We start from the raw sequence: 23,288 nt of genomic DNA, 5'->3' as shown, positions 1-23,288 counted from the left end.
AAGCTTGATGATTTGACGCAAAAAACGATATGCTGCTGAAACGGAACGAACTCGACCCATTTTTAGAGCTTCTACATGGTGACTAGCGACGAAAAATGGGTCACAATATCAAGCGAAAACAGTCGTGATCGAAGGCCGATGAATCGTCACAAACAGTGGCCAAGCCGGGATTGACGGCCAGAGAGGTTTTGCTGTGTATTAAGTGGGATTGGAAGAAAATCATCCACAATGAGCTGCCGCCCTATGGTCAGACGCTTAATTCTTCCATCTACTGCGAACAACTGGACCGCTTGAAGCAGTCGATCGACCAAAATCGTCCAGAATTGGCAAACAGAAAGGGTGTAGTCCACCTGGACAACGCCAGACTACACACTTCGTTGATGACTCGTCAGAAGCTACGGGAGCTCGGATGGGAGGTTTTATCGCATCCACCATATAGCCCGGACATAGCGCCAAGTGATTACCACCTGTTCCGGTCCATGGCGAACGCTCTTGGTGGTGTAAAGTTGAACTCAAAAAAGGCTTGTGAAAAGTGGCTGTCCGAGTTCTTCGCAAGTAAGGAGTGGGGCTTCTACGTAGGGGTATTATGAAGTTGTCGTCTAGATGGAAACAGATTATCGAACGAAATGACGCGTATTTGAACTAAATCCGATCACTGTAACATTTTTTATAAAGCATTGAATAAAGAGCAAAAAAGCGGAAGGGAGCAATTTGGTCAATATTTCCATATATAAATCGATTTTCCGACTTTTTTTATAAGCATTCTTTAAGTAATACCACTCAAGTAACAAATTAATTTTCTTGAAGTTAGGCAAAGCAAATTGTATACTCACCAGTTTTAGCTTCAACTTTACTATTATTAACCGCATTAATTGTAGCGAATAAAACATAATATATTTTCACTAAATTAATTGAACTGCTCATAGCTGATAATAAGTAATATATATGTACATATATATATATGCTCGTTTAAAATATATTTTCCAAGTTAATTATGCGCACGCGTAGCAAACACCTGTTTTATTGCCATAAACATTTTACTGTGCACTTAACTGCAACACCAACCCACACCCACGAAAATAAAACTTGTCTAGTACAATGTAATAACAAGCGAAAATTGAGAAATATAAATACAAAACAATTAAAAGTGCAACAAACATTTATATGAGCATAATAATAACTATTGCTAAAGAGTATATATTTATTTTTTATTTTTTGGCACCAAAATCATGCTGGCAATCAGTCAATCAAGCAGACAAATGGGCGGCAATCAGCTCGAATTACCAACCCATGCAGGATACGAACCAGCGTAGTATCACACACACACACCCACCAAAACACTAAAATGGTCGCGACATTAAAAACATTTATTAACTGGCATTAAAATATAAAGTTTCTTGCTTAAGTCTTTTGTTGCGGCAGCGATTAATTACAATGTGTAGCAAGTGTCCGCTACAATGCAATATAATATTTAATATCAACGTTTATGTTTATATATATTTATATATATATATTTGTGTTTGAGTGTTTGTGCGGCAGCAGATATTCGAATTTGTAATGTGAGCTGCTTGTAAAGTATAAATATGCTGATTCTGTATTATGAAAGAAGTGATAAATTTTAGCGGTTTTTAGTGGCTCAACGGTTTTAGAGTTGTGATTATGAGAGTCTTAGCAATTATTAACTAGTAAGTGGGGCGAAATATGTGCTTAGTGGACAATTTGCAACCAAAGGACCCCACTAAAGCTATGGACCTAGAAAAGCAAGAGATAGTAAAACCACTATTTCTCATATTACAATACAAAATGCGGAAAAAAATCATTGAAATAGTTTAAATTGTTTAAAAAAAAAGGTTTTTAGAGTGAGATGATTACAACGGATTCCCAAAAAATCCACCCATTGAGATCTACGACTCTGCAGTTAAAGACAAAAAGTCATAAAACCAAAGTGCCACCAACTCTTTCGAATATGAAAAACACAAATTAAACATACCTGCACAACAACAAGTGTAGTCAACAGCTTTACAAGCATGTTTCATGGGCCAGTTAAGCACAGCTTTGACTACAAAAGTTACGGCGCTGCTGAAAATTACTAATTTAGCTCAACACAAGTGTTATAACATAAAATACTCAAATTGAAATAGAGCTTTGAAAAATATCAATTTGAAAAAAAAAAAACAAATCAAAGCAAATTTCAAATTGCCACACATGCGCTTGGCCGCAACAATAGATCACTTAAAGCGTCAAACAAAAAAGAACGTTGCTAGAACGGTATCGTTGAAATATTAGCTGCAAATTCACAGCATGCGCACATGCAGTTACACACAGCACAGTTAGAATATTAAGCGCCAACAATAGCAATAAACAATCAACATTCAAAAACGAAAAACTGAAAAACTGAAAAATGCTCCAACAACTCACGCCAAAGTCAGCGCAAAGGCATTCATGCTTGCATGTGGCATAAGTGGCCACTTGTGGCAAGGCGGTGGCCACAGCGGTTGCAGTAAACGTCATCACCCACCCACCAACAATTTTTTGCAAAGCACACACATGCATGCAAAATAAAAAAAACTAACTTTTATAAAATTTATTTATTTTTTTCATTCAGACTTGCCACAAAAATATATTTTTTTTTCTGTTATTTTTCGCAAACCAAAATCAGCATGCGAAAATCATAGCAGAAATTAATAGCTGAAATTTAAGCCACTTTAACAACAACAATAGTTTGAGCGAAAATAATAACTCAACAATTTAGTAAGCAGCCTTAACCAGTAATCAAACGAAAATATATATTTGCTCACACTCACATATACATATAAGTATACAAGTCACCTACACATGCAACAGCAAGTCAAATAACAGTGAATGAGGCAAAAAATCGTGCTTGCCACAAATCGACACAAAACGCCTTATTTTTTCCGACAGCAGCGGCATGCAATCCACGAACTTGATTTCTGCCACAATTTTGTTGCGGATTTTATTTAATTTTTGCATTTTTTTTTTTTTTTTGATTTTTCTATAAGGAACATGTGCTCGCGGAAGGTGTACAACGTAAACTTCAATAAAAGCATAAAAGGTTGTATACAGTTATAAATATATTTCAACGCTGTGTAATTAAACAAAAAAAGGAGTAATATTGGTAGCGCTAAAAGCAAGCATGGTTGCTGCCACAAAATAGCATAATATTTCAATATTCATAAGGCATTTATAATAAACAGTTATATGCCAACATATATATTAGCATATGTGTTCATACATATATTTTTAAAAATGATTTTTTAAAAATGTTCAAGCAAACCAGTGCTAGTGTTGAGTAATGATGGCTAAAGACCGCCCGTTGACTTGTGGTATGTAATGATGACAAATATATACGCACATTTCAATAAATATTTACTACGCGAAATATAACATAGCTGTCGCGCTCCAATTCAGTTCATACTCATAATAATTTTAGGTTAGAACTGGAACCAGTTACAGAACTGAAAACAAAATCTTCCGTTCAATTTTTTTATTGATATTTTCCATTAATCGTTGGAAAAATCATTCTTATTTTATTAGTAGTAGAAAAGATCGCGTGATTCGTCACGTGAGGACTTGACGTGACATTGATCCACTTATATTAAAAACATTAAGGCAACATCAGAAAAAGCAAAGAATTGGCCTCTAAAAATATAGTGGACGCTGTAAAGAGATGTCTGAGTCTCGCAACTGTTTCTGTGGATCATTTGATCACGTTTATTATGCATTTGAAAGACGGAACTCCTTCATGAATAAATTAGAAATATGACACTTTATACCAACAGTAAGCAAGTGAGAACCTGGACCACCCTCCACGATCCTCAGTACACTATATTGGTTTTTTAAAGCTTATATATAACTAAAATTACCACCGATTTTTTGTAGAATGAATTCACATTTTCACGCAGCTTGGAGCCGAAACCACTACCCACCTTTTTCCACCACGCTTTTTCAACTTTTTTCAATCACGCTTTCAACCGCTGTTTCGACTCAAGCTACCGCCATTCTGACGAACTACCACTTAATAGAATAAATATTTTTAACAACCAATTAAGCTAATGCAAACGAAATAGCCGACAAAATAAAAACAAAGCACAAAAATAAAACTCCAATCATATAAATTGAGTGGCCAAAAATTTATAACGACAATGTGGCTTTGCGGCTACCACATACGAGTATTTATTTATTTAGTTTGCCACATGATTTATGCTTAATGTCTTTATATTGTTGTAATTTAGGTGAACGCGTATGAGCATGCGCAACATGCCACTGCACATATATGATTCATATGAATAGGTATGTTTTCTTGTAATGCGAACAGCGCTTTTGGCAATGGCTGACAGTGTCAGTAGCTTGTCGATATACAGTTACAACGCTCAACAGAGGCCTATAAGGTGGCAGAAACGCTCAACTAAAGCTAAACGAAAACTACGCATGTGTGTGTGTGTACTTGTACGAGGCAAGTTGTCGAGGTGGGTGTAACAGCGCTCGAGCCGCGGGATAGCAATGGGTGAAGGACAACGCAAAAAACAAACAAAATTTGAATTTTAAAACAACTTACAACTCAAAATACTTTGTGTTACAATATCTATTACACGAAGTGTTTTTTCTCAATTTTTGTTCTCGTTATTTACGAATACGAGTTTGATACGATTTTTTTACAGTTATAACTTATTTGAGTATTTATTTTTCGTTTCAGAGAGTGTAAGTGTTGTGACGAATACAAAGTAGTACGAGTGTAGTCTTATATATTGGTTGGAAGATATCTAACTTCCGCCTTTTTGTCTTTTGAATTTCGCGGCTATGTATAAAGAGCTAAAGAGCTCTTGACATAACCTACAAAACGACGCTATGAATGATTAGTTCGGATATTGCGTTCAACAGTTATAGACGTGTAAACATGGAGTTCACTAACACCGAAATTCGCGCTATTTTAAAGGTTTCCTTTGTTAAAGGCAAATCCGCTAGAAAAACGTTCCGTGAGATTAATGGTGTTTTGTGGGATGGTACTCTATCACTTGGAACTGCGGTGAAATGGTTTGACGATTCAGAGCGGGTGAAAACGACACCATGACTACCTGTGACGACAAATACCGATCAAATCATGGAAAACATCGAGTTAGACCGGCATGTGGCATCTCGTAACATCGCCCAGGAGATGGGAGTTAGTCACCAAACCATTTTAAACCATCTGCAGAAGGCTGGATAGACAAAAAAGCTTGATGTTTGAGTGCCGCATGATTTGACCCAAAAAAAAACCTTCTGGACCAAATCAACGCCTGCGATATGCTGCTGAAACGGAACGAACTCGACCCATTTTTGAATCGGATGGTGACTGGCGATGAATAATGGATCATATACGACAATATAAAGCGAATACGGTCATGGTCGAAGGCCGGTGAATCATCCCAAACAGTGGCCAACAGGCGGTCAGGAAGGTTTTGTTGTGTGTTTGGTGGGATTGGAAGGGAGTCATCCACTATGAGCTGCTCCCATATGGTCAGACGCTTAATTCTACCATCTACAGCGAACAACTGGACCGCTTAAAGCAGGCGATCGACCAGAAGCGTCCAGAATTGGCCAACAGGAAGGGTGTAGTGTTCCACCAGACCAACGCCTGAAATGGATCCGAATAAAATAACTGCAAAACCGAATTCAAAATGCCTCTAAACCTTTAAACACTTATATTCTTATTGTGAACGTAATAAGCCTCTGGATTTCACTCCAGGACTAGCAGCACTATATTTTGACTAAACGAATGCTTCTTTGAAAGAGTATACTAAATTTGCAAATGTAAAAAATCATCGAAAATAGTTGCGAATTAAAATAATTCAAATTAATTTTTCGCATTGATAAAAATATATAATTTTATTAGTAATTTTATAAAATTGTCTGCAGTTCAAAAAAATATAATTTGTTGTTAGTTATTACCCCGAGCTTTTCTTTAAACTCTCCACACCTTCATTCAACACCAAGTAACGAACGGTATGCTCCTCAGCCGAACCGATGGAGGAGAAACCAGAACTGCGATCGCTCACTGGTGAGGCGGGCAATGAAGACGGCGCAACGTCGGGTTTGCTATATATATTTGTTGTGGGCTTCACTCTTCTTCTTGGCAATGTGAAGGATAAATGTTTGGAGAGCGCAGGATCGATTGTTAAGGGGTTCAAACGATACGACTGCGGCTCATACGAAGCACAACGGAGCAGCGGATTACGTTGCACTGAAAAGTAGAGCAGTAGAGGTTAGAGAAAATACATAAATGAAAAAAATAGTAAATATTTCAGGTTTTTAATTAATTATATTAATATTTATAATTCAATAACTTACAGCACTTGGACAACACAACAGCTGGGGTATGTGTAATGAAATGACGTGGTTTGGTATTTAGATAGGTGTATGGTAGGATTCAGTAAATGTAAAATAGCTCACTATTAATATTAAGCAACAAAATTTATTGAAAGTATTTTATCGTAATACATATATGTAAATATGTAGTTATAATAACAAAAATATTGGGCATTTTTACTAAAATACATATGTAGGTAGACAACAACAATGTGTGCGTAAATTTCTTCTATACACTATATATACTTTGCTTAGGCTAGTGCGCTTGGTAGATATTATTCTGATGGTGATATGAAGTGCATACATTTACAGCAGTCGCTAGATTTTTATTTAGGATTTTGGACATATTTCTCAATTATCGGAGTGGTTGATGGACAATTGACGCGCGGTGAATGTGGTTTCTGTATGAATGGAGGTAAATAAATTAATATAATTAGTGTTTTTCATGTAAGGAATTAAATATAATGTGTATATGAAATATATATAGTTATAAGTTAAAAGTAATAGGTTATTTGTTAATTCGGCCTGTTGCCCTCTCTCTCATTGTAGATCTGTTCGTTATCTAACTTTTTGCATAATCGCTCCCTCATACTATTTTTGTCACTCTTACTCTCATTCACTCGCTCGCTGTCTCTTTTTCACACTACCCATCTTTTACTCACTCACTTTTTGTCTCTTTTCACACACTCCATCTCTTTCTATCACTTACTCACTCTCTGTCTTTTTTAAAAATTTCCCCTTTAAGTCGAAACCGCTATACTTATCTAAGTATACTCATTTGTTTCAAAGCAACTCACCTGGCGTTCTGAAGCCCTCTTGAATCTTATAAATCTCATTCAACTCTCGTGCACTGCACAACGGTGTATCCACCTGTGTGGTCTCATTGAATCGCGCATAATCGATCTCGTATGCCTGACGTTCTTTATTGTACAAAACCATGGGATCAAAGCGATGACCCCACAATATCTCCGTATTTACATAACTCGAACGCGCTTGCGTCGATTGACCCGTCGACTCGACAGTGCCCTCCAAAATTACGACCAATTCGAATTTATCCTGCAGTATATCGGTAGCAGACATATTATAAAACGGTGAATTCTCATCAATTTTATGTTCGATAATCATCGGCCATATGAAGAACAAATCCGAGCCACATTCATCGGTGCCGATCTCCAGTTCGGTGAAATGCTGTGACATCACCTCACCCTCTTTAGTGGTGCGCGTGCGTATCAGCTGAGCGCGCACGCCGGCTCCAATGATGTGTGACTTGCGCATATCACCCACACGGAACATCAGCGAGAGACCACCATCACGTTGACAAATAACGGCGTATTTGGAGAAGAGCAGTGTTTGGGCGCGTTGCTTAGCGCGTGTCATCTTGGCGAAGACGATGCCGCCCATAAAAGCCGAGGACATAACGCCAAATATCGATTGGAAGCACATCATGAATATAGCCTCGGGACATTCTTCGGAAGTTGTGCGTACACCATAGCCGATGGTGTGCTGTGTTTCAATTGAGAAGAGGAAGCACGAGGTGAAGCCGTGTATGGCGGAAACGCAAGGCGTCCAACCGGATTCCTCTATGGAAGAGTACACCAATTTATTTGATTAATTTAAATTATTTTTCTTAATGGAATGTTTTTACCTTGATGTTCTGGCAAATGCAACTCCTCCAAATCGCCGTGTGTGTACATAATGAGCCACCAGAGCAATGCAAAGAACAGCCACGATAGTATGAAGGAAAGTGCGAATACCAGCAGCGTCCAGCGCCATTGTGAGTCCACAAGTGTGGTGTAGAGATCTTGCATGAAACGCAAACGTCGACGCATCAGATTCTTTTGCATAACATTGCAATCACCATTCTTGAAGACGGCACGTCGGCGCACTTTACGCATGCTGCCCGGGCGGAAATTACGCGATCTGTAAAATGAAGAAGAAAGGGGCATATAAATATTATATATAGTATTAATTTTGGGAGAGGTTGAACTATAAATTTCCTCAAACATAGATTTTGCGCATAGTTTTTAAGGTTCATAACAAAAAATACCAATGAACTAGTGTTTTTTTCGAACCCAGCAATATTTATCGGGTTCTTTGATATTAGTAACAGAAAGATTTCTCCCTCTGATAGTTATATTTGTCTTGTATAACTCTGAAATGCAGCGTTTGTGTCAACCTGTATGCACCACTTAAGCGCCTAAAAGTATATTGTGAAATCATAGCTGTTTATGGCGAACAGGGAGACTCTAAACTTAATTTTTATATTTTTTAAGATAAAATAAATATTACGCTATTTTTGTATTGCATTCCGAAAATAACGGTACTTTTTTAGCTTAAATATTTTTATAATATTTTACATATGAAACGTTATCTTATAAAATCGCACAGTTATTATCCACTTAGACATAAGTAAACTAGCGTATAATAAGAAGCAGCTGCACCAGAATTTAGTATCAACAAATATTGTCATAGATCAACTGCATTCTTACATATCTAACTATGTAATATAATACTCATCCATATGCCTTAGCTCACACGCACACGCCTTGTATGTTTTCACTAATCGTTAAACCGTTGAAGTCGCATTTAATAGTCGTTAAAATGCAATTGTTTTAATTAGCTAATATCTCTTAGTTAGCAAACTTTTATTTATAATAATTACAACACACAACAATATTGAGAGCTTTAAATTATTTATTTGGACTGTATTATTGTAATTTATTGCTAAAGGTACAGTGTAAAAAAACAAAGTTTGTTTGAGAGTGATAATAGTTTCGACTAACTCAATATTCAATAATAAAAAGTTTTAAATTCGTTATATTCAATATGATAAAGGTTAAGGCCCGGAAAGTCTGTCATTGTCACCTCTTATATAAATTTTTTTTGTTTGGGGGAAATTAATATTGAGCTCTATCGAATTGCATTCCGGCACAGGTAGATTACCAGATCGTCAGCCTAGCCGTTGCTATTTTTATCTGTACTTGTATTGTATAAATAAAATATTATAATTTTTGATACATGTATATATATAAATGAATTAAATAATAGTGTATACATATATTTTTACTTATTTCCATTGAATTCAAGAAAATTACGCATACGCCCTGACAGTCACATTATAGAATACATGGAAGAAGTAATACCAGAAATAGAGATTTAAATACAATATTTTACAAATTATACTCTATTTTCGAATGATACCTTCATATATACACATACATATACATACATATACAGTATGTCAACTATTTGATCACATACTTTTCAAAATACAATATATTTTGTTCTTTCTTTGCTAAAATAAACTTTTGAGTAAAAAAGTTAAGTTCATTAAGTAGTCCAATAAAATGACAGGTAGTAAGTGCGGAATTACTGAAAATGTGCCGTTACTTTTCAAAAAATATTTAAAAATGTAGAGAAAGCCATGTGATCAATTAGTTGACTTTTTTTTAATAAAGAAATACTTTGGTGGTGGTTTCAAAAATAAAACAATCAATGAGTCTTGTATACAAACAAACATTCATGAACGAAAGCCAATTTTGTACGCGACATTGGAAAGACGTATTGTTAAGAAGTTTGAAAATGCGGGTCAAATGGTGTTATCTCTTCCATAGGGATGAAATAAATGTGAAAAGTGGAGCTATCAAGAATTATTGTATAAAGTCCATTAAAAGTTGAAAACCCTAATATTAGGTTAGAAGCACCGAGGTCCTCATGTTCGATATATTGGGCCTTGAAAACCTATGTTCCAATTTCGGCGATTTTTAGAATGGGCTGCCCCACTATGAACATAGTATTTGTGCAAAGTTCTGCACCGATATCTACACTAGTGCTTACTTTATATATTGTAAAGTAAACGATTCAGATCGTCTTCAAAGTTCTGGTATATAGGAAGTAGGCGTGGTTTTGAAGCGATTTGGCCTATTTTCACAACATATCATTGGGATGTAAGGAAACTATTACAAACCAAGTTTTATTGAAATCGGTCGAGTAGTTCCTGAGATATGGTTTTGGACCCATAAGTGGGCGATGCCACGCCCATTTTCCATTTCGTAAAAAAATCTGAGTGCAGCTTCTATCTACCATTACTTATGTGAAATTTAGTGTTTCTGACGTTTTTCCTTAGCGAGTTAACCCACTTTTAGTAATTTTCAACCTAACCTTTGTATGGGAGGTGGGGGTGGTTATTATCCGATTTCTTTCATTTTTGGAATGCATTAAGAAGTGGGTAAAAGAAACGACTGCAGAAAGTTTGGTTTATATAGCTTTATTAATTTGCGAGTTAAATACAAAATACCTATTTGAGGGTGGGGCCACGCCCACTTCTCAAAAAAAATTACATCGAAATGTGCCCCTCCCTAATGCGATCCTGTGTTCCAAATTTTATTTTAATAACTTTATTAATGGCTTAGTTATGACACTGTATAGGTTTTCGGTTTCCGCCATTTTGTGGGCGTGGCAGTGGACCGATTTTTCCCATTTTCGAAAGCAACTTCCTCAGGGTGCCAAGGAATATGTGTTCCAAGTTTCATTGAGATATCTTAATTTTTACTCAAGTTATCGCTTGCACGGACAGACGGACGGACGGACATCTGGATTTCAAATCCACTTGTCATCCTGATCATTTATATATATAAAACTCCATATCTCTTTTATTTCTTGGTGACACAAACAACCGTTATGTGAACAAAACTATGATACTCTGTGCAACATGTTGTGAGAGTATAAAAACACTATTGACAAATGTACACCGTAAATTGTGGCTCCAATTTGCAAAAAAAAAATTAAAAAAAACTATACCCAAAACCGAATTCGGGTCATATGGTCCGACGAAACAAAAATAAACCGTCTTGGAAAAAAATGGGCGGCAATAGCTTTGACAAAAACCTCGCGCACCAACAGTAATACCAACCAATATATTGATATTCTTCAACAAAGTTTGTGCAGGGGTCTAGAAGTGTGCGGCAAGAATGTGTCGGAATGCGTCTTCCAGTAAGACAATGATTCGAAACACACTGCTCGTATAGCTAAAGCTTGGCTTCAAAACAACGATTTTGATGTACTCGACTGGCACCGTCAATAGTCAGACCTCACTCCAATCGAAGATTTCTGATAAGTCAAGTGAGTGTCAGAATCTTAACGATTTATGGCAAAAGGCTCCAAATGCCTGGAAAAAAATGAGTGGAGATTTCTTCATAAAGGCGGTCAATTCTATGCCTAAACAAATTGAGGCAGTAATCAAACTAAAGGAGGGGTCATATTATATATTTAGTAAAAAAAATTGTTAATGTCAACCAATTGATCACATATCCAGCGGAGCCATTTTCAAAAATTCTTCGAAATGAAACACATGCTTGAAAAAAGAAATGTCATTTTCAATTTATTACATTTAATAGTTTTTTAGATGAAATATTATCGGATTCTCATTACCAATAAAAAAGTTGCAATCCAATAGATTTTTCTGGTACCCAAGTGTTATCAAATAGTTGACATACTGTATATAATATAGCAATAATGGTGAACACTTCATAAGCCACACAAATTTTCTTTCAGTGTATCAACAAAACATTGTAGCTATAATATAGCAATACTGTTGAACACTTCATAAGCCACACAAATTTTCTTTCAGTGTATCAACAAAACATTGTAGGCCGAATAAAATTTCGCTAATTATCACTATAACAGCGTCTATAGCTCATTTCTTCTCAACTTGACAGGCGGAAATTTGCATATGATACTTATATGAGAGATACATACATGTATATCTAAGTAGTCGCTATAAATTTAGTATCTTAGTATTGTTGTTGTTGTGTTTTCTGCTAAATATGCCAACTGTTTGATGATGCAACCGTAACGCAACGTAAAGGAAATTTTTCCCCTACACATGTGCTTATATACATATATACGCATATTTATAAATGCAAATCGATATTTGTTGCTTTGTATTGTAAAGCATTTAAAGCGGCTCAACTGTCAATGAGCTCTATGCAATTATTAAGTAACAACGCTGCAGCAAATTAGATTGCGATTTAGAAACGATATTTCTATTTTCTCTCATTAAACGAAGATGTTGTGATATTTAAGATAAATAGAAATCAAATATTATGAATGAGGAAATAGATAATTGACTATCTAAATGCAATTGACGCTTAGATAAGCACTTTCGCTCTGGAGAAAAAACAGAAAACAGATCTTTCTAGTAAATGTCACGTAATTGTTTGCTTAGACGAATACAGAAGCGATATGAGTGTCTAAAAGCTGGAAATTTGTCATGATAGTGAAAAATTTATTAAATATTTTCTCATTTTATAGATAAATCATATACATATATATGTTACATATATGGACCGCCTTGTATAGTTGGATTTCTTTATACAACGAGTACTATAACTCTTGAGTAAATATGTATGATAGTTCTCTTCTAAAACTAAATTATTAATAATTCAAACAAAATATTCACGCGACCAATTAAAAGCATCGCCCTTGCTTTGATCCATATTTTTTTTTTTTTTTTATTTGCCAGTCACTCACCCCATTTGCCCCATTTATGTTTGATTTTAATTGTTACCATAGCGCGGTCTCTATTAATTAAAAATTTAAAAACTAAGTAAATTCAATGCGCTCAGCAAATAGTAATACAAACACACATGCGTTTGTTAGTGAAAATATGTTTGTGACTGCGTCTGACTCTCATTTATACGCCGACAATTATTTGATAGTGATATGTAGATATACATATATATGCACATATGTATACACAGTTGCAAGGGAAGCCATAAAATATACATATGAATAAACAGAAAAAATATGTATTGAAAGCAGTTCAAAGAGTTTAGAATTGTTTTGATTTACAATTAAGCACTTAAGCTAATTTATGTTGACAGCTTAGACAGCTGATTATTTGTTTAGGTGTCAAGTAGTGGCGAATTGAGAGCGTTGAGTTAAGTGGAGTGATGATGGATTTTGTTGTATTAAAGAATTATAGAATACATATACATTACTGATCATATAATTATAAATATTTTAATAGAAATTAAATAATTAAATTTAATAAAGAAGAAATGTAAAACTAATCGAAAATCTAATATAGGGCTACATGTATCAAAATGATCAGGGTGACGAGTAAAGTTCAAATCCGGATGTCTATCTGTCCGTCCGTCCGTGCAAGCTGTAACTTGAGTATAAATTAAGATATCTTGATGAAACTTGGAACACGTGCTCCTTGGCACCATAAGAAGGTTAAGTTCTAAGATGGGCGGAATTCGACCACTGCCACGTCCACAAAATGGCGATAACCGCAAACACATAAAGATTTATAACTAAGCCATAAATTAAGCTATGAACTTAAAATTTGGTACAAACGATTGTTCTAGGAAGGAGTATATTTGAATGTAACTTTTTGGGGAAAGTGGGCGTGGCCACACCCTATACTAAGTTTTTTGTTCATATCTCGTAAACTACTAAAGCTATATCAACAGCTTTCAGGAGTCGTTTTTCTCAGGTATTTCCTTATATAGTCCAAAAATGGAAAAAATCGGATTATAACCACGCCCATCTCTCATACAAAGATTACATTGAAAACTATTAAAAATGCTTTAATTTAGTACGGAAAACCAACATAAGCCTTAAATTTCATTATAAAGAAGGCAAAGAAGAGCTGCATTGAAAATTTTATACAAAATTTTAAATGGACGTGGTTCCGCCCACTTATGGGTCAAACACCATATCTCGGCCAATTTCATTGAAATTCGGTTTGTAATATTTCACTTGCATCCCAATTATATGTTGTGAAAATAGGTCAAATCGGTTGACAACCACGCCTACTTCCCATATACCAGAACTTTGAAGTCGATCTGAACCTTTTACTTTAATATAGTAAGCACTAGTGAAGATATCGGAACAGAACTTTGCGCAAATACTACATTTATAGTTTGGCATCGCCCTTCTAAAAATCGTCGAAATCGGACCATAAATTTGTAAGGCCCCATGTATCGAACATGAGGGCTTCAGGGCTTTTCACTCTTTTTTACCTCCCAGATATTTTTAAGAAGTTCGGATGGTATATCTTTATTTTAATAATATGTCTCCGTGCTTAAAATATGTGAAATCGGATCATAACTTCATCTAACTCTCATATACGTAATATCGTATTAGGGTTTCCAACATTCAATGTACTTTATACCATATATATGCCGAATATGTGTTTGTTATATTAATAAAATTAAATAAATAAATTGCGAGAGTATAAAATGTTCGGTGACACACGACTTAGCTCTTTCTTACTTGTTTTATACATATTTTTATACTTTTTATTAGATTTTAGTTCATAGTTAACGCTCTACAACCATGAAAAAATTCCCTATAATATATGTTGAACGTAAACACGTTAAGTAGTTTCCTTTCCTACAAAGTATGTGCTGTGACATCCTCTTTGAACCCGCTGAATGTGTTTACACACATGTGCCGCTACCAGATAACTTGCACTGATTGCTGCTAAATTGATGCTTAGTAAAGGGGAAGTGTTGCTCCTACGCCAAGTATATATATATATATATATACATATATATATATATATACATATAAAGTGGCAAAATGCTTCCGTGAAATTAGCAAACATTTGAAAACAACAACAATAATTTCAGAAGCTATTAATAGCTTATATATCCCACATGCAGCTTATCATTATGCGTATCTGTCACTTTGTGTCGAGCTTGTGATCTGCGGTTGTTATTATCAACACCTACACCTGCACTAAAACAACACAACTGAGTTTGCAACATGCAATGAAATTGCTACTAATCGCTTGCAAATTGTGGCAGAGGTTGCATTTATTTGACAAACAAGCGAAAATGTAACCCACGAGAGGAGGTGATGTGGTGCACAAACAATATTATCATAACAAAGCATAGCAAGCGAGCAAGTTGTCGATTATTGTTTACAACCCTCAGCAGCTGAACAGCAGTCAACTGATATGTATTGCCGTGGGTGGAGTATTCAGGCTGATAGATTATACCGCAACCGCAGCTGCGAAATACACCTACACATGAGACACCCGCATACCTACAGATATCAGCAACGCTGTTAATTATGCAATTCGCACGAGTTCAAGTTGAAAGTCAAATGCTTGGATACTATAATATCACTAATAAATATTACATTACTTTCAGCTCCTCATAACTGATTGACATCATTTCAATAAAATGTTATCTTATTTTACATTTACAGATTACTAGTAGTATGAAGATGCGTTACTGATAATTGAATTACTCAGCCGAGGCTCCGAGGGGTGCTCAAGTGCATGTACTTCAACAATTTTAAGTCATCATTTGTGCATTTGGCAGTCTTTCGTTGATAAAAATTATTGTTGTTTTGTTGATTACTTCATTGTAAGTAACCATGTCTGAGTTAATATACATGTAGATCAAGTTCAAGTCATCTGTAGCTAAGTTGCTTCAGATAATTTTTTTTTATCAGTCAGTGAGATAACTCATTACGACAACTGACTTATATATGTATTTACATAGAAGCGTAATCTTGCAACTGTAAAGGGCAATTACATAGTACTGCGGGTATAATTTTGCTGTAATTCGTAGTATACGAAGTCCATTGAGTTGAAAACCGTACTGACCATTTTAACATTCTATATAACTTGAAACCAACCACTAGAGATAAATTTCCAAAGAAACACATTAAAAAGTTGAAGTTCTTCAAAATAAATGCAAATCATTCCTTTTTGATAGCCAAACTGAGTTCCAAATTAATTATAAGGCTGTCGCTGATATCGAAGGAATTATACGTAGGGCCGCCCACGATACCAGTCAGTTAATTTAATATATATATGTATATGTACATATATATAAATTCTAAAATTTCCAACCAACTATCCAAAATCTATCTAATTGCCAATTTTTTTTAAATATAATACATATTTTTATTATGCATACGAAAAAATCGCTGAAAGAGCCAAAGATATCTCAAATACAAGTTTGAGAAGTGTTTCGATGATTGGAAGTAGCGCTAACATATGCAAGTGCTTAATATCAACTATTTTGAAGGCAACAATAATAATGTAGAAGACCGAATATTTTTTTTTCAGAAAATGAAAATCCTGCTGTTTTTATACTCTCGCAACTAAAGTTGCGGAGAGAGTATTATAGTTTTGTTCACATAACGGTTGTTTGTAAGTCATAAAACTAATCGAGTTAGATATACATATATATCAAAATGATCAGGGTGACGAGACGAGTCAAAATGCGAATGTCTATCCGTCCGTCCTTCCGTCCGTACGTGCAACGCATAACTTGAGTAAAAATTTAGATATCTTAATGAAACTTGGAACACATGGGCAAAATCGGACCACTGCCACGCCCACAAAATGGCGAAAACCGAAAACGCATAAATAAAGTTATAAAAGTAAAATTTGGAATAAAGGATCGCACTAGGAAGGGGCATATTTGGCATATGAATTAACGCACTAACGAAAAACGTCAGAAACACTAAATTTTACAGAAGATCTGCACTCAGATATTTTTACAAAATGGAAAATAGCCGTGGCATCGCCCACTTATGGGTCAAAAACCATATCTCAGGAACTACTTGACCGATTCGAATGAAATTCGGTATGTAATATTTTCTTGACACCCTGATGACACATGTGGAAAATGAATGATATCGGTTCACAACCACAACAACTTCCCATGTAACTCAATTTTGTACTCCAAGTTATTCCTTCACTTTATAAGACATACATAAGGAACCAATTAAGATAGCGAAATAAAACTTTACACAAATACTGTATATGATCTGTGGCATCACTTGTGTAAAAATTGTCGAAATCAGACTATAACTTTTCAAAACCCCCAATATCGAATATGAAGAATTCAGCGCCCCATGGTAATTTTTCACCGAAAATTTGGGTAAATCTCTCAGGTATATTAATTTAATTCAGAGGAAATATTTTTCTTCTAATAGTGTGTCTCTGTACCAGAAATGGTTAAAATCGGGTCAATACTTCCCCTAGCTCTCATATACCTAATTATAGGATTTTCAAATTGGGTCACATTGTGTGTTATCTTAATAAAAAATATATTAATAAATTGCGAGAGTATAAAATGCCGAAAACCGAACTTAGCATTTCTTTACTTGTTGAACAAGAAAACATCTTCAGTCCAATTCGTTTGAGACACATTTTATCATAGCGATATCCAATGTAAATGTTATAAAATTCGGAATCCCAATATTAATCATTGGAAATGTTTGCCACTACTGACTCGCTGCCGAGGATTTCGAATAATAAACGGAAAATACGATTTTCCCACATACCCTTTCGCCAGTGAGCCACTTGATCCTTTTAAAGCTTCATAGTAGACGCCCGCTTGTGAGGGTGTAGCAGATATACCGCGCATATATTGACGCTTCCATTGGAAGGACAATGGATTGGGATCCTCTTTCTCGGCAACCGCCTCCTCAACTTCGTTTAATATTGGCACATCACCACGCGGATTTTGCATTTTCGGTTATAATCTTACAAACCAAAAGGATAACTAAATATGGTCTCAAAAAATAGGAGCACACTTTCAGCAGCGCTTTCAAATAAAGCGCCCGTACACTACCAGCACATATGTAAAAAATCAGTCGCGCACGCGTACCACCGGCCAAAGCGATCACGATCACTCTACTGATTTGCAGCACGAAAAGTGCTCGAAATGAAGCATAGAAAAGACGAAAGTTTTTTATTGTAATAACATTTTAGCGCGCCAGCAGTTGTTATACGTACTTGCTAAAAGCCTATTTAACAAGTGTTTTTCTTTGATTTATTTACAATTTGCGCAATTAATTATTTCAGTGCTAAAATGCTTGAAAAATGAAAAAAAAATTATATTAATCGGTTATTTATTGGTGCGATGTTCATGGCAAGCATTTAACGGCAATAACAAATATATGCCCGCCATTCAAGCGAACTGTTGTGGTTGTTGACTAAACCGTTTATATTAGTTTGCTTTGATTTTAACGCTTCATTGGAACGTGTGCTAAGGTGTATTTTGGGGGTGTCTAAACAAACTTATGGTCCATTGAAATTTTAGCACACGAGTTTAATATATTTGCTAAGATAAAACAGATGGACACACACGTTCCGCGATATTCAACATTATTTTAGATTATGTAAATTTGTTTTTGCCTATGATTACATTGTATTTAGTTCTATCACTTCTATAACACTAGATTTGCTTCTTTAAATCAAATAAAAATAATGCATCACTCACCTGGTACTCGTTTGTCGACTAAAAACACCACCGCCAGTTTTCGCGTACCCATAGAAACTCCCTGGCCGATTTGGTACGATTGTAATCGGGAACGATTCGGGATTACTGATAACGCTGTTCAGCGAATCCGGTTCCGCTTCTATGGTGACCTGCCGCTGCATGCGCGGCGGTGGTGATGATCTCTGCAAAGGTGTTGTAACTGTGGAATAATCCGAGCCCGACAAGTTTGATTTATCAACCAGTGGGGGTTGTAGGCTGCTCATTAAGTTGATGCGCATCTTCAATGGAAATCTGATTACAGCAGTGGATGTGAATTACAGCTAATAACGCAGATATGGCACTTAAGTAAAACTGCAAAAATAAAATATTTATAATAATTAAAATTAATAATAATATAATAATTAAATTAAAGTGATATTTTATGGCAAGATCTATAACTGAAGAAATTTTGCACAACAACTTATAGATTATTATAATTATGCCCGATATACGGTAAATAAAAGTTAATAATAATAGACTAATCACATGCTAGTAAATAAAAATTCGTTTTTTTTTTTTTGCTTATTAACTGACAAGTAAGTGTGAAATTTTTCTAACTGTTTTACTACGGTAGTTTCACGTTTGCACAGTCAACTGTTGTTGTATGGATATTTCGTTGTATATTTGTATGTCTGTACGTTGCATGTGTGCTAAATTGCCCTCAAGTGCACAAATATTTAGACAGTTTGCAATTGTTTTAACAGCAAACAACAACAACATGTGTAAAGATAAACAAAAACCCAGCGTATGTAATTAGTTTCTTCTACTGACGCCCACGTTCTGCGGCATTATTCTGCAATCGAAGTGTGAAAGACGTCAAAATTCGAATAAATCACGAATATTATATAAATGTACTATATATTCGCGCTTTGAACGTGCCGGTAGCTATTTTATTTGTACGCATGTTGTTGTTGTGCGAAAATATTTAGTTTTGCTTTTTAATTGATATGCTTGTTAATTGGAAAAATACATAAACATTTGAGTCATTAAACACTATAATAAAAAAATCGAAAATCGTTCATAATATCTATGTCCTTCATATTATTATGATGAATCAGTGTTTTTTATAAATATAGTATAAAAGTTCGAAAATATATGCCAGTAAAGGTATGAAACTTTGAAAGAAACAGCTGACATGCCAGCTGACCACTGACAACTGATGTAGAACTCGTGTAAAGGATTTAGAAAAAAATCCAAATATAATAAAATTTAAAACATCGTATATGAAGAAGGGACAATGGATCACTATAACGCGAAACAAATAATGGATCCCAGAAGTAGTTGCTGTTTTTTCGAATGCAAATATTTTCTAATTATCAGGTTGCCTTAAAGACAAGGGCAGACCTTGGTGAACTTTCATAAACGAACAACAAAATACTAAGGGCATGAAAATGTGTTTACGAAGGGCAAAGGTGTTAGAAGCAGCTCAAAAACATTGCATAATAGAAATTTTGTTGACACACAATTATGGCAATTAAACCGCAAACAAAACTTAGACTATCCTGAATCAGTACATTTAACTAATAACGGCACATTAATCCTTGTGACAACACAAGTTTGTATATAAACCAAATGATGGCTCACGAGTTGCCAGTTCACACAATACACCAGCTGAAGAAAGCACGGAAAACACAGTGAGCGCAAATAAGGATATTCTAACGACAAATATTATGCAGAGCTTCAGCAATCTCACAGCGATACTCAATATAATTGGCATTACGGCCGTGGGGCAAGAGTTTATGCAAATACTAACGGATATTGTGATTACCGCTTCAAAGGAACGGCGATTGAATACAATAATATTTACCAGCCACGAACAGGGCAATAGCACTGCGCTGGATTCCATGAGGATAATACGCACCCTGACACAAAACACACGAGGCACAGTGGCATTTCTACACATCGACAGCACACCACCCATCGAACGTTACATTAATAAATTCAACAATGAGGTGCTAACCATCGCCAAGCTCAAGCACAACCGCGCGTTTGATGAGAATCTCTTGTTAAAGCTCTGGCACCGGCTTTGGCGTATCAGACAGACACGGCTTATACTGCTATTGGACGACTTAGCCAGCACGCGTTATGTGACAAAAATACTACGTATGTGTTTGAGGTATCATGTTTACAACGTTATAGCGCTGCAACCGCACAAAGCTGTGGTAGAAGGCAGGTACTGGACGGTACGCATTTATCCCACACAAATGGCAGTTGAGCGACGATTTGAGCCACACGATTATCAAGCAATATTTCCAAATCATTTATCGAATATGTATGGTCATCCATTGCGTATATTCACGAAAGCTTGGTATCCGCAAATTTTTATCTACACGCCCACAAAAGGGAACGCCACAATCAGCGGTTTCTTAGGGCGCGCCTTAGTCGAGTATGCAAATTTTCACAATGCAACAATTGAGCATCCCATGACTTCGCAACGTAAATATCTCAACTATGAGGAGTTGCGCGATTTCTTCCAGAATAAAACCATCGACATGGGTTCACTACAACCTGTCGAGTTCAGTGATCTCAACATCAGTTATTCGGTGGTATTTCAACATGTCAATTGGTGCCTGATGGTGCCACTGGAGCAGCCAATGCCGAAATCCACGTTCTACTACAATATCATACAAAGAACTGTTATACTTGTATTCTGCTGCAGTTTCCTGTTGATGTGTTGCTTTTGGATCTGCATAGCTCGTTGGCAAGCTCCGCTTCCGCGACAAGTGATCAAGCACTACTTTAACACACCACTGTTATGCGGTTTATTGGGCCTGCCATTTTATGTTGGTAAGCGTATATCCAGCAAGCACAAACTGATATGTATTGCCATCTCGCTGGCGGGTGTTATAGTCGGTACATCGTACAGCACTTACCTACAGAGTTTCATTGTGAATGCACCGATTGGTGCTCAAGTTCAAACAATCGACGAACTGTTGCAACGAGGCATACAAGTGGCTGTTGGCAGTGAAGAGCTTGAGTCGATTACTAACAATGTGGATTTTCGCAAATATCGACAGAATTTCACGGTCTTCAGTAATTTCACGGAGCTTCTCTTATTGCGTGACACGCTAGATACACGTTATGCGTTTACGGTAACCGATATGTGGGCCATCTACGATGAGTTGCAGAAATATTTCGCTCGTCCGCTTTTTCGCTTATCCAAGATTTGTTTTTGCCGAAACTATCCAATGGTTATCCCCTTACAGGAGAGCTCAATGCATCGTCAGCCTTTGAATGAGTTCCTGGCACGTCTACATGAAGGCGGTCTGATAGATCACTGGCGGCGTCACAGCTTCTTGGAGTTATTGGAAATGGATTGGCTGTCTTTGTATGATAAGGGCAGCTATCATGACTTCGAACCAATGCGAATCGAGGACTTATACAAAATACTACTAGCTATTTCTGCTTTGTACTGCTTGAGCTTCATTTGCTTCATGTTTGAGTTGTTAGTAACACATTTTTTCAGTTTATATACTGAGGTCGGGCAAATAATACATAAAATAATAAAATCGAAGAAATAAAAGCGGAGTGTATGATTTTCCGATGTTTCAGAGGTGCGTCGTGTTGCGTAGAGATTTAAATTTCCTCAATTGAAGAGTTTTGTTGTCAGTTAAGGAGCTTTTGGATCTACAAGTCACATTTTAGTAATCAATTGCTCTGATTATATAAATTAATGTCATATATTTATCGATTTTATAAATTTACGAAAATTAGTTATTTTCGACTTATGTTCTTTCATATACACTCTTAATACTACGAACACAGGTTTTAATCATATTAATATTGGAGAATAAAAGGTTTTTAATTTGCAATTACCTTAAGCTCGGAGGTAAGTGGAAATAAAGCACTTTTAGTCGATAATTACAGATACTTGAAAAAATTAGCGCAACCACTTCAAAAACGCATTTACGTTGATGACACACCGATTGACTGGCATTGAAAAATGCACTTCAACGCACATAAATTATAATTTTCGAAAACATAGAGCAATTAAAAACGATCAATAAGTATCGATAACTTGTCTTCTTTAAAAAAAAATCAATCCTTTTGCACGAAACCCCCTAAACAACACCGGTGAACTTTCACATGCGGCGAGCTTTAAACACTTTAACGACAATTCTGCTTGCAAAGCTGGGCGATTCAAGCGGCTCGATCACTTCCACACAATGAACTGGACAAACGTGCACTGGGGGACAAACTGACACGGACTGAGTGGCTGAGCGAGTGGCCGAGTGACTGTGTCTGACTTGTTGAGAATATCATCATCAACAGCAGCAACAACAGCAAAAACAATAACAACGACAACAATATGAGTAAATAGTTGTAAATAGAAGCAACAGTGACAAACACTTGACAATCGCGAGATTTCAAATAAACTTTTTGTGTAGACATATAAGTTACAACTGAGTATTTGTAGGCAGAGCGCGAAACACACACACACACACACACACACCCACACAGCTACAAATTTACAAATACTTGTTGCTGTTTTTAGGCAGTTAGTTGAAGATGTAAGAAAAGCATATGACTAGCTTCTGAGGGTGTGAAAAGTGTGTACTACTCGACAAATGCAAGCAATGTACCCCGTAGGCATTCGACTTAACGATGGGGATATAGTTTATG

The 23,288-nt window shown here is 35.9% G+C and overlaps 1 protein-coding gene across 4 annotated transcripts; it reads right to left on the bottom strand.

Moving 5' to 3' along the window:
* Positions 1-5,851: 5,851 nt before the first annotated feature.
* Kcnj12_0 (G protein-activated inward rectifier potassium channel 3) lies at positions 5,852-22,893 on the bottom strand. 4 transcript variants are annotated; one of them, XM_011180772.3, is made up of 5 exons: positions 22,482-22,893; positions 18,627-18,977; positions 8,009-8,283; positions 7,161-7,943; positions 5,852-6,238 (listed from the first exon to the last, which is right to left on the bottom strand). In XM_011180772.3, the coding sequence occupies exons 2-5, from the start codon at positions 18,902-18,904 to the stop codon at positions 5,943-5,945; spliced, it is 1,632 nt and encodes a 543-aa protein (XP_011179074.1). In that variant the 5' UTR covers positions 18,905-18,977; positions 22,482-22,893; the 3' UTR covers positions 5,852-5,942. The 4 variants fall into 4 exon arrangements, with proteins under 4 accessions (XP_011179074.1, XP_011179075.1, XP_011179076.1 ...); XM_011180774.3 differs by lacking the exon at positions 5,852-6,238 and adding an exon at positions 6,446-6,764 and having other exon boundaries at positions 22,482-22,891; XM_011180773.3 differs by lacking the exons at positions 18,627-18,977; positions 22,482-22,893 and adding an exon at positions 17,686-18,078.
* Positions 22,894-23,288: the final 395 nt, after the last annotated feature.

The sequence above is a fragment of the Zeugodacus cucurbitae genome, chromosome 2 (assembly GCF_028554725.1).
Source record: "Zeugodacus cucurbitae isolate PBARC_wt_2022May chromosome 2, idZeuCucr1.2, whole genome shotgun sequence".
Taxonomy (NCBI): Eukaryota; Metazoa; Arthropoda; class Insecta; order Diptera; family Tephritidae; genus Zeugodacus; species Zeugodacus cucurbitae.
Note: the sequence above shows the minus strand (reverse complement) of the source record. Positions and strands in the feature narration are given on the sequence as shown.

Excerpts from the sequence above, each read along its gene's own strand:
- Kcnj12_0 (XM_011180772.3), bottom strand. The coding sequence starts at position 18,904 with ATGCGCATCAACTTAATGAGCAGCCTACAACCCCCACTGGTTGATAAA. Across the intron at positions 8,284-18,626 it reads AGTCGACAAACGAGTACCAG|ATCGCGTAATTTCCGCCCGG; the intron begins GTGAGTGATGCA and ends TTCATTTTACAG. Across the intron at positions 7,944-8,008 it reads GCATTTGCCAGAACATCAAG|AGGAATCCGGTTGGACGCCT; the intron begins GTAAAAACATTC and ends ACTCTTCCATAG.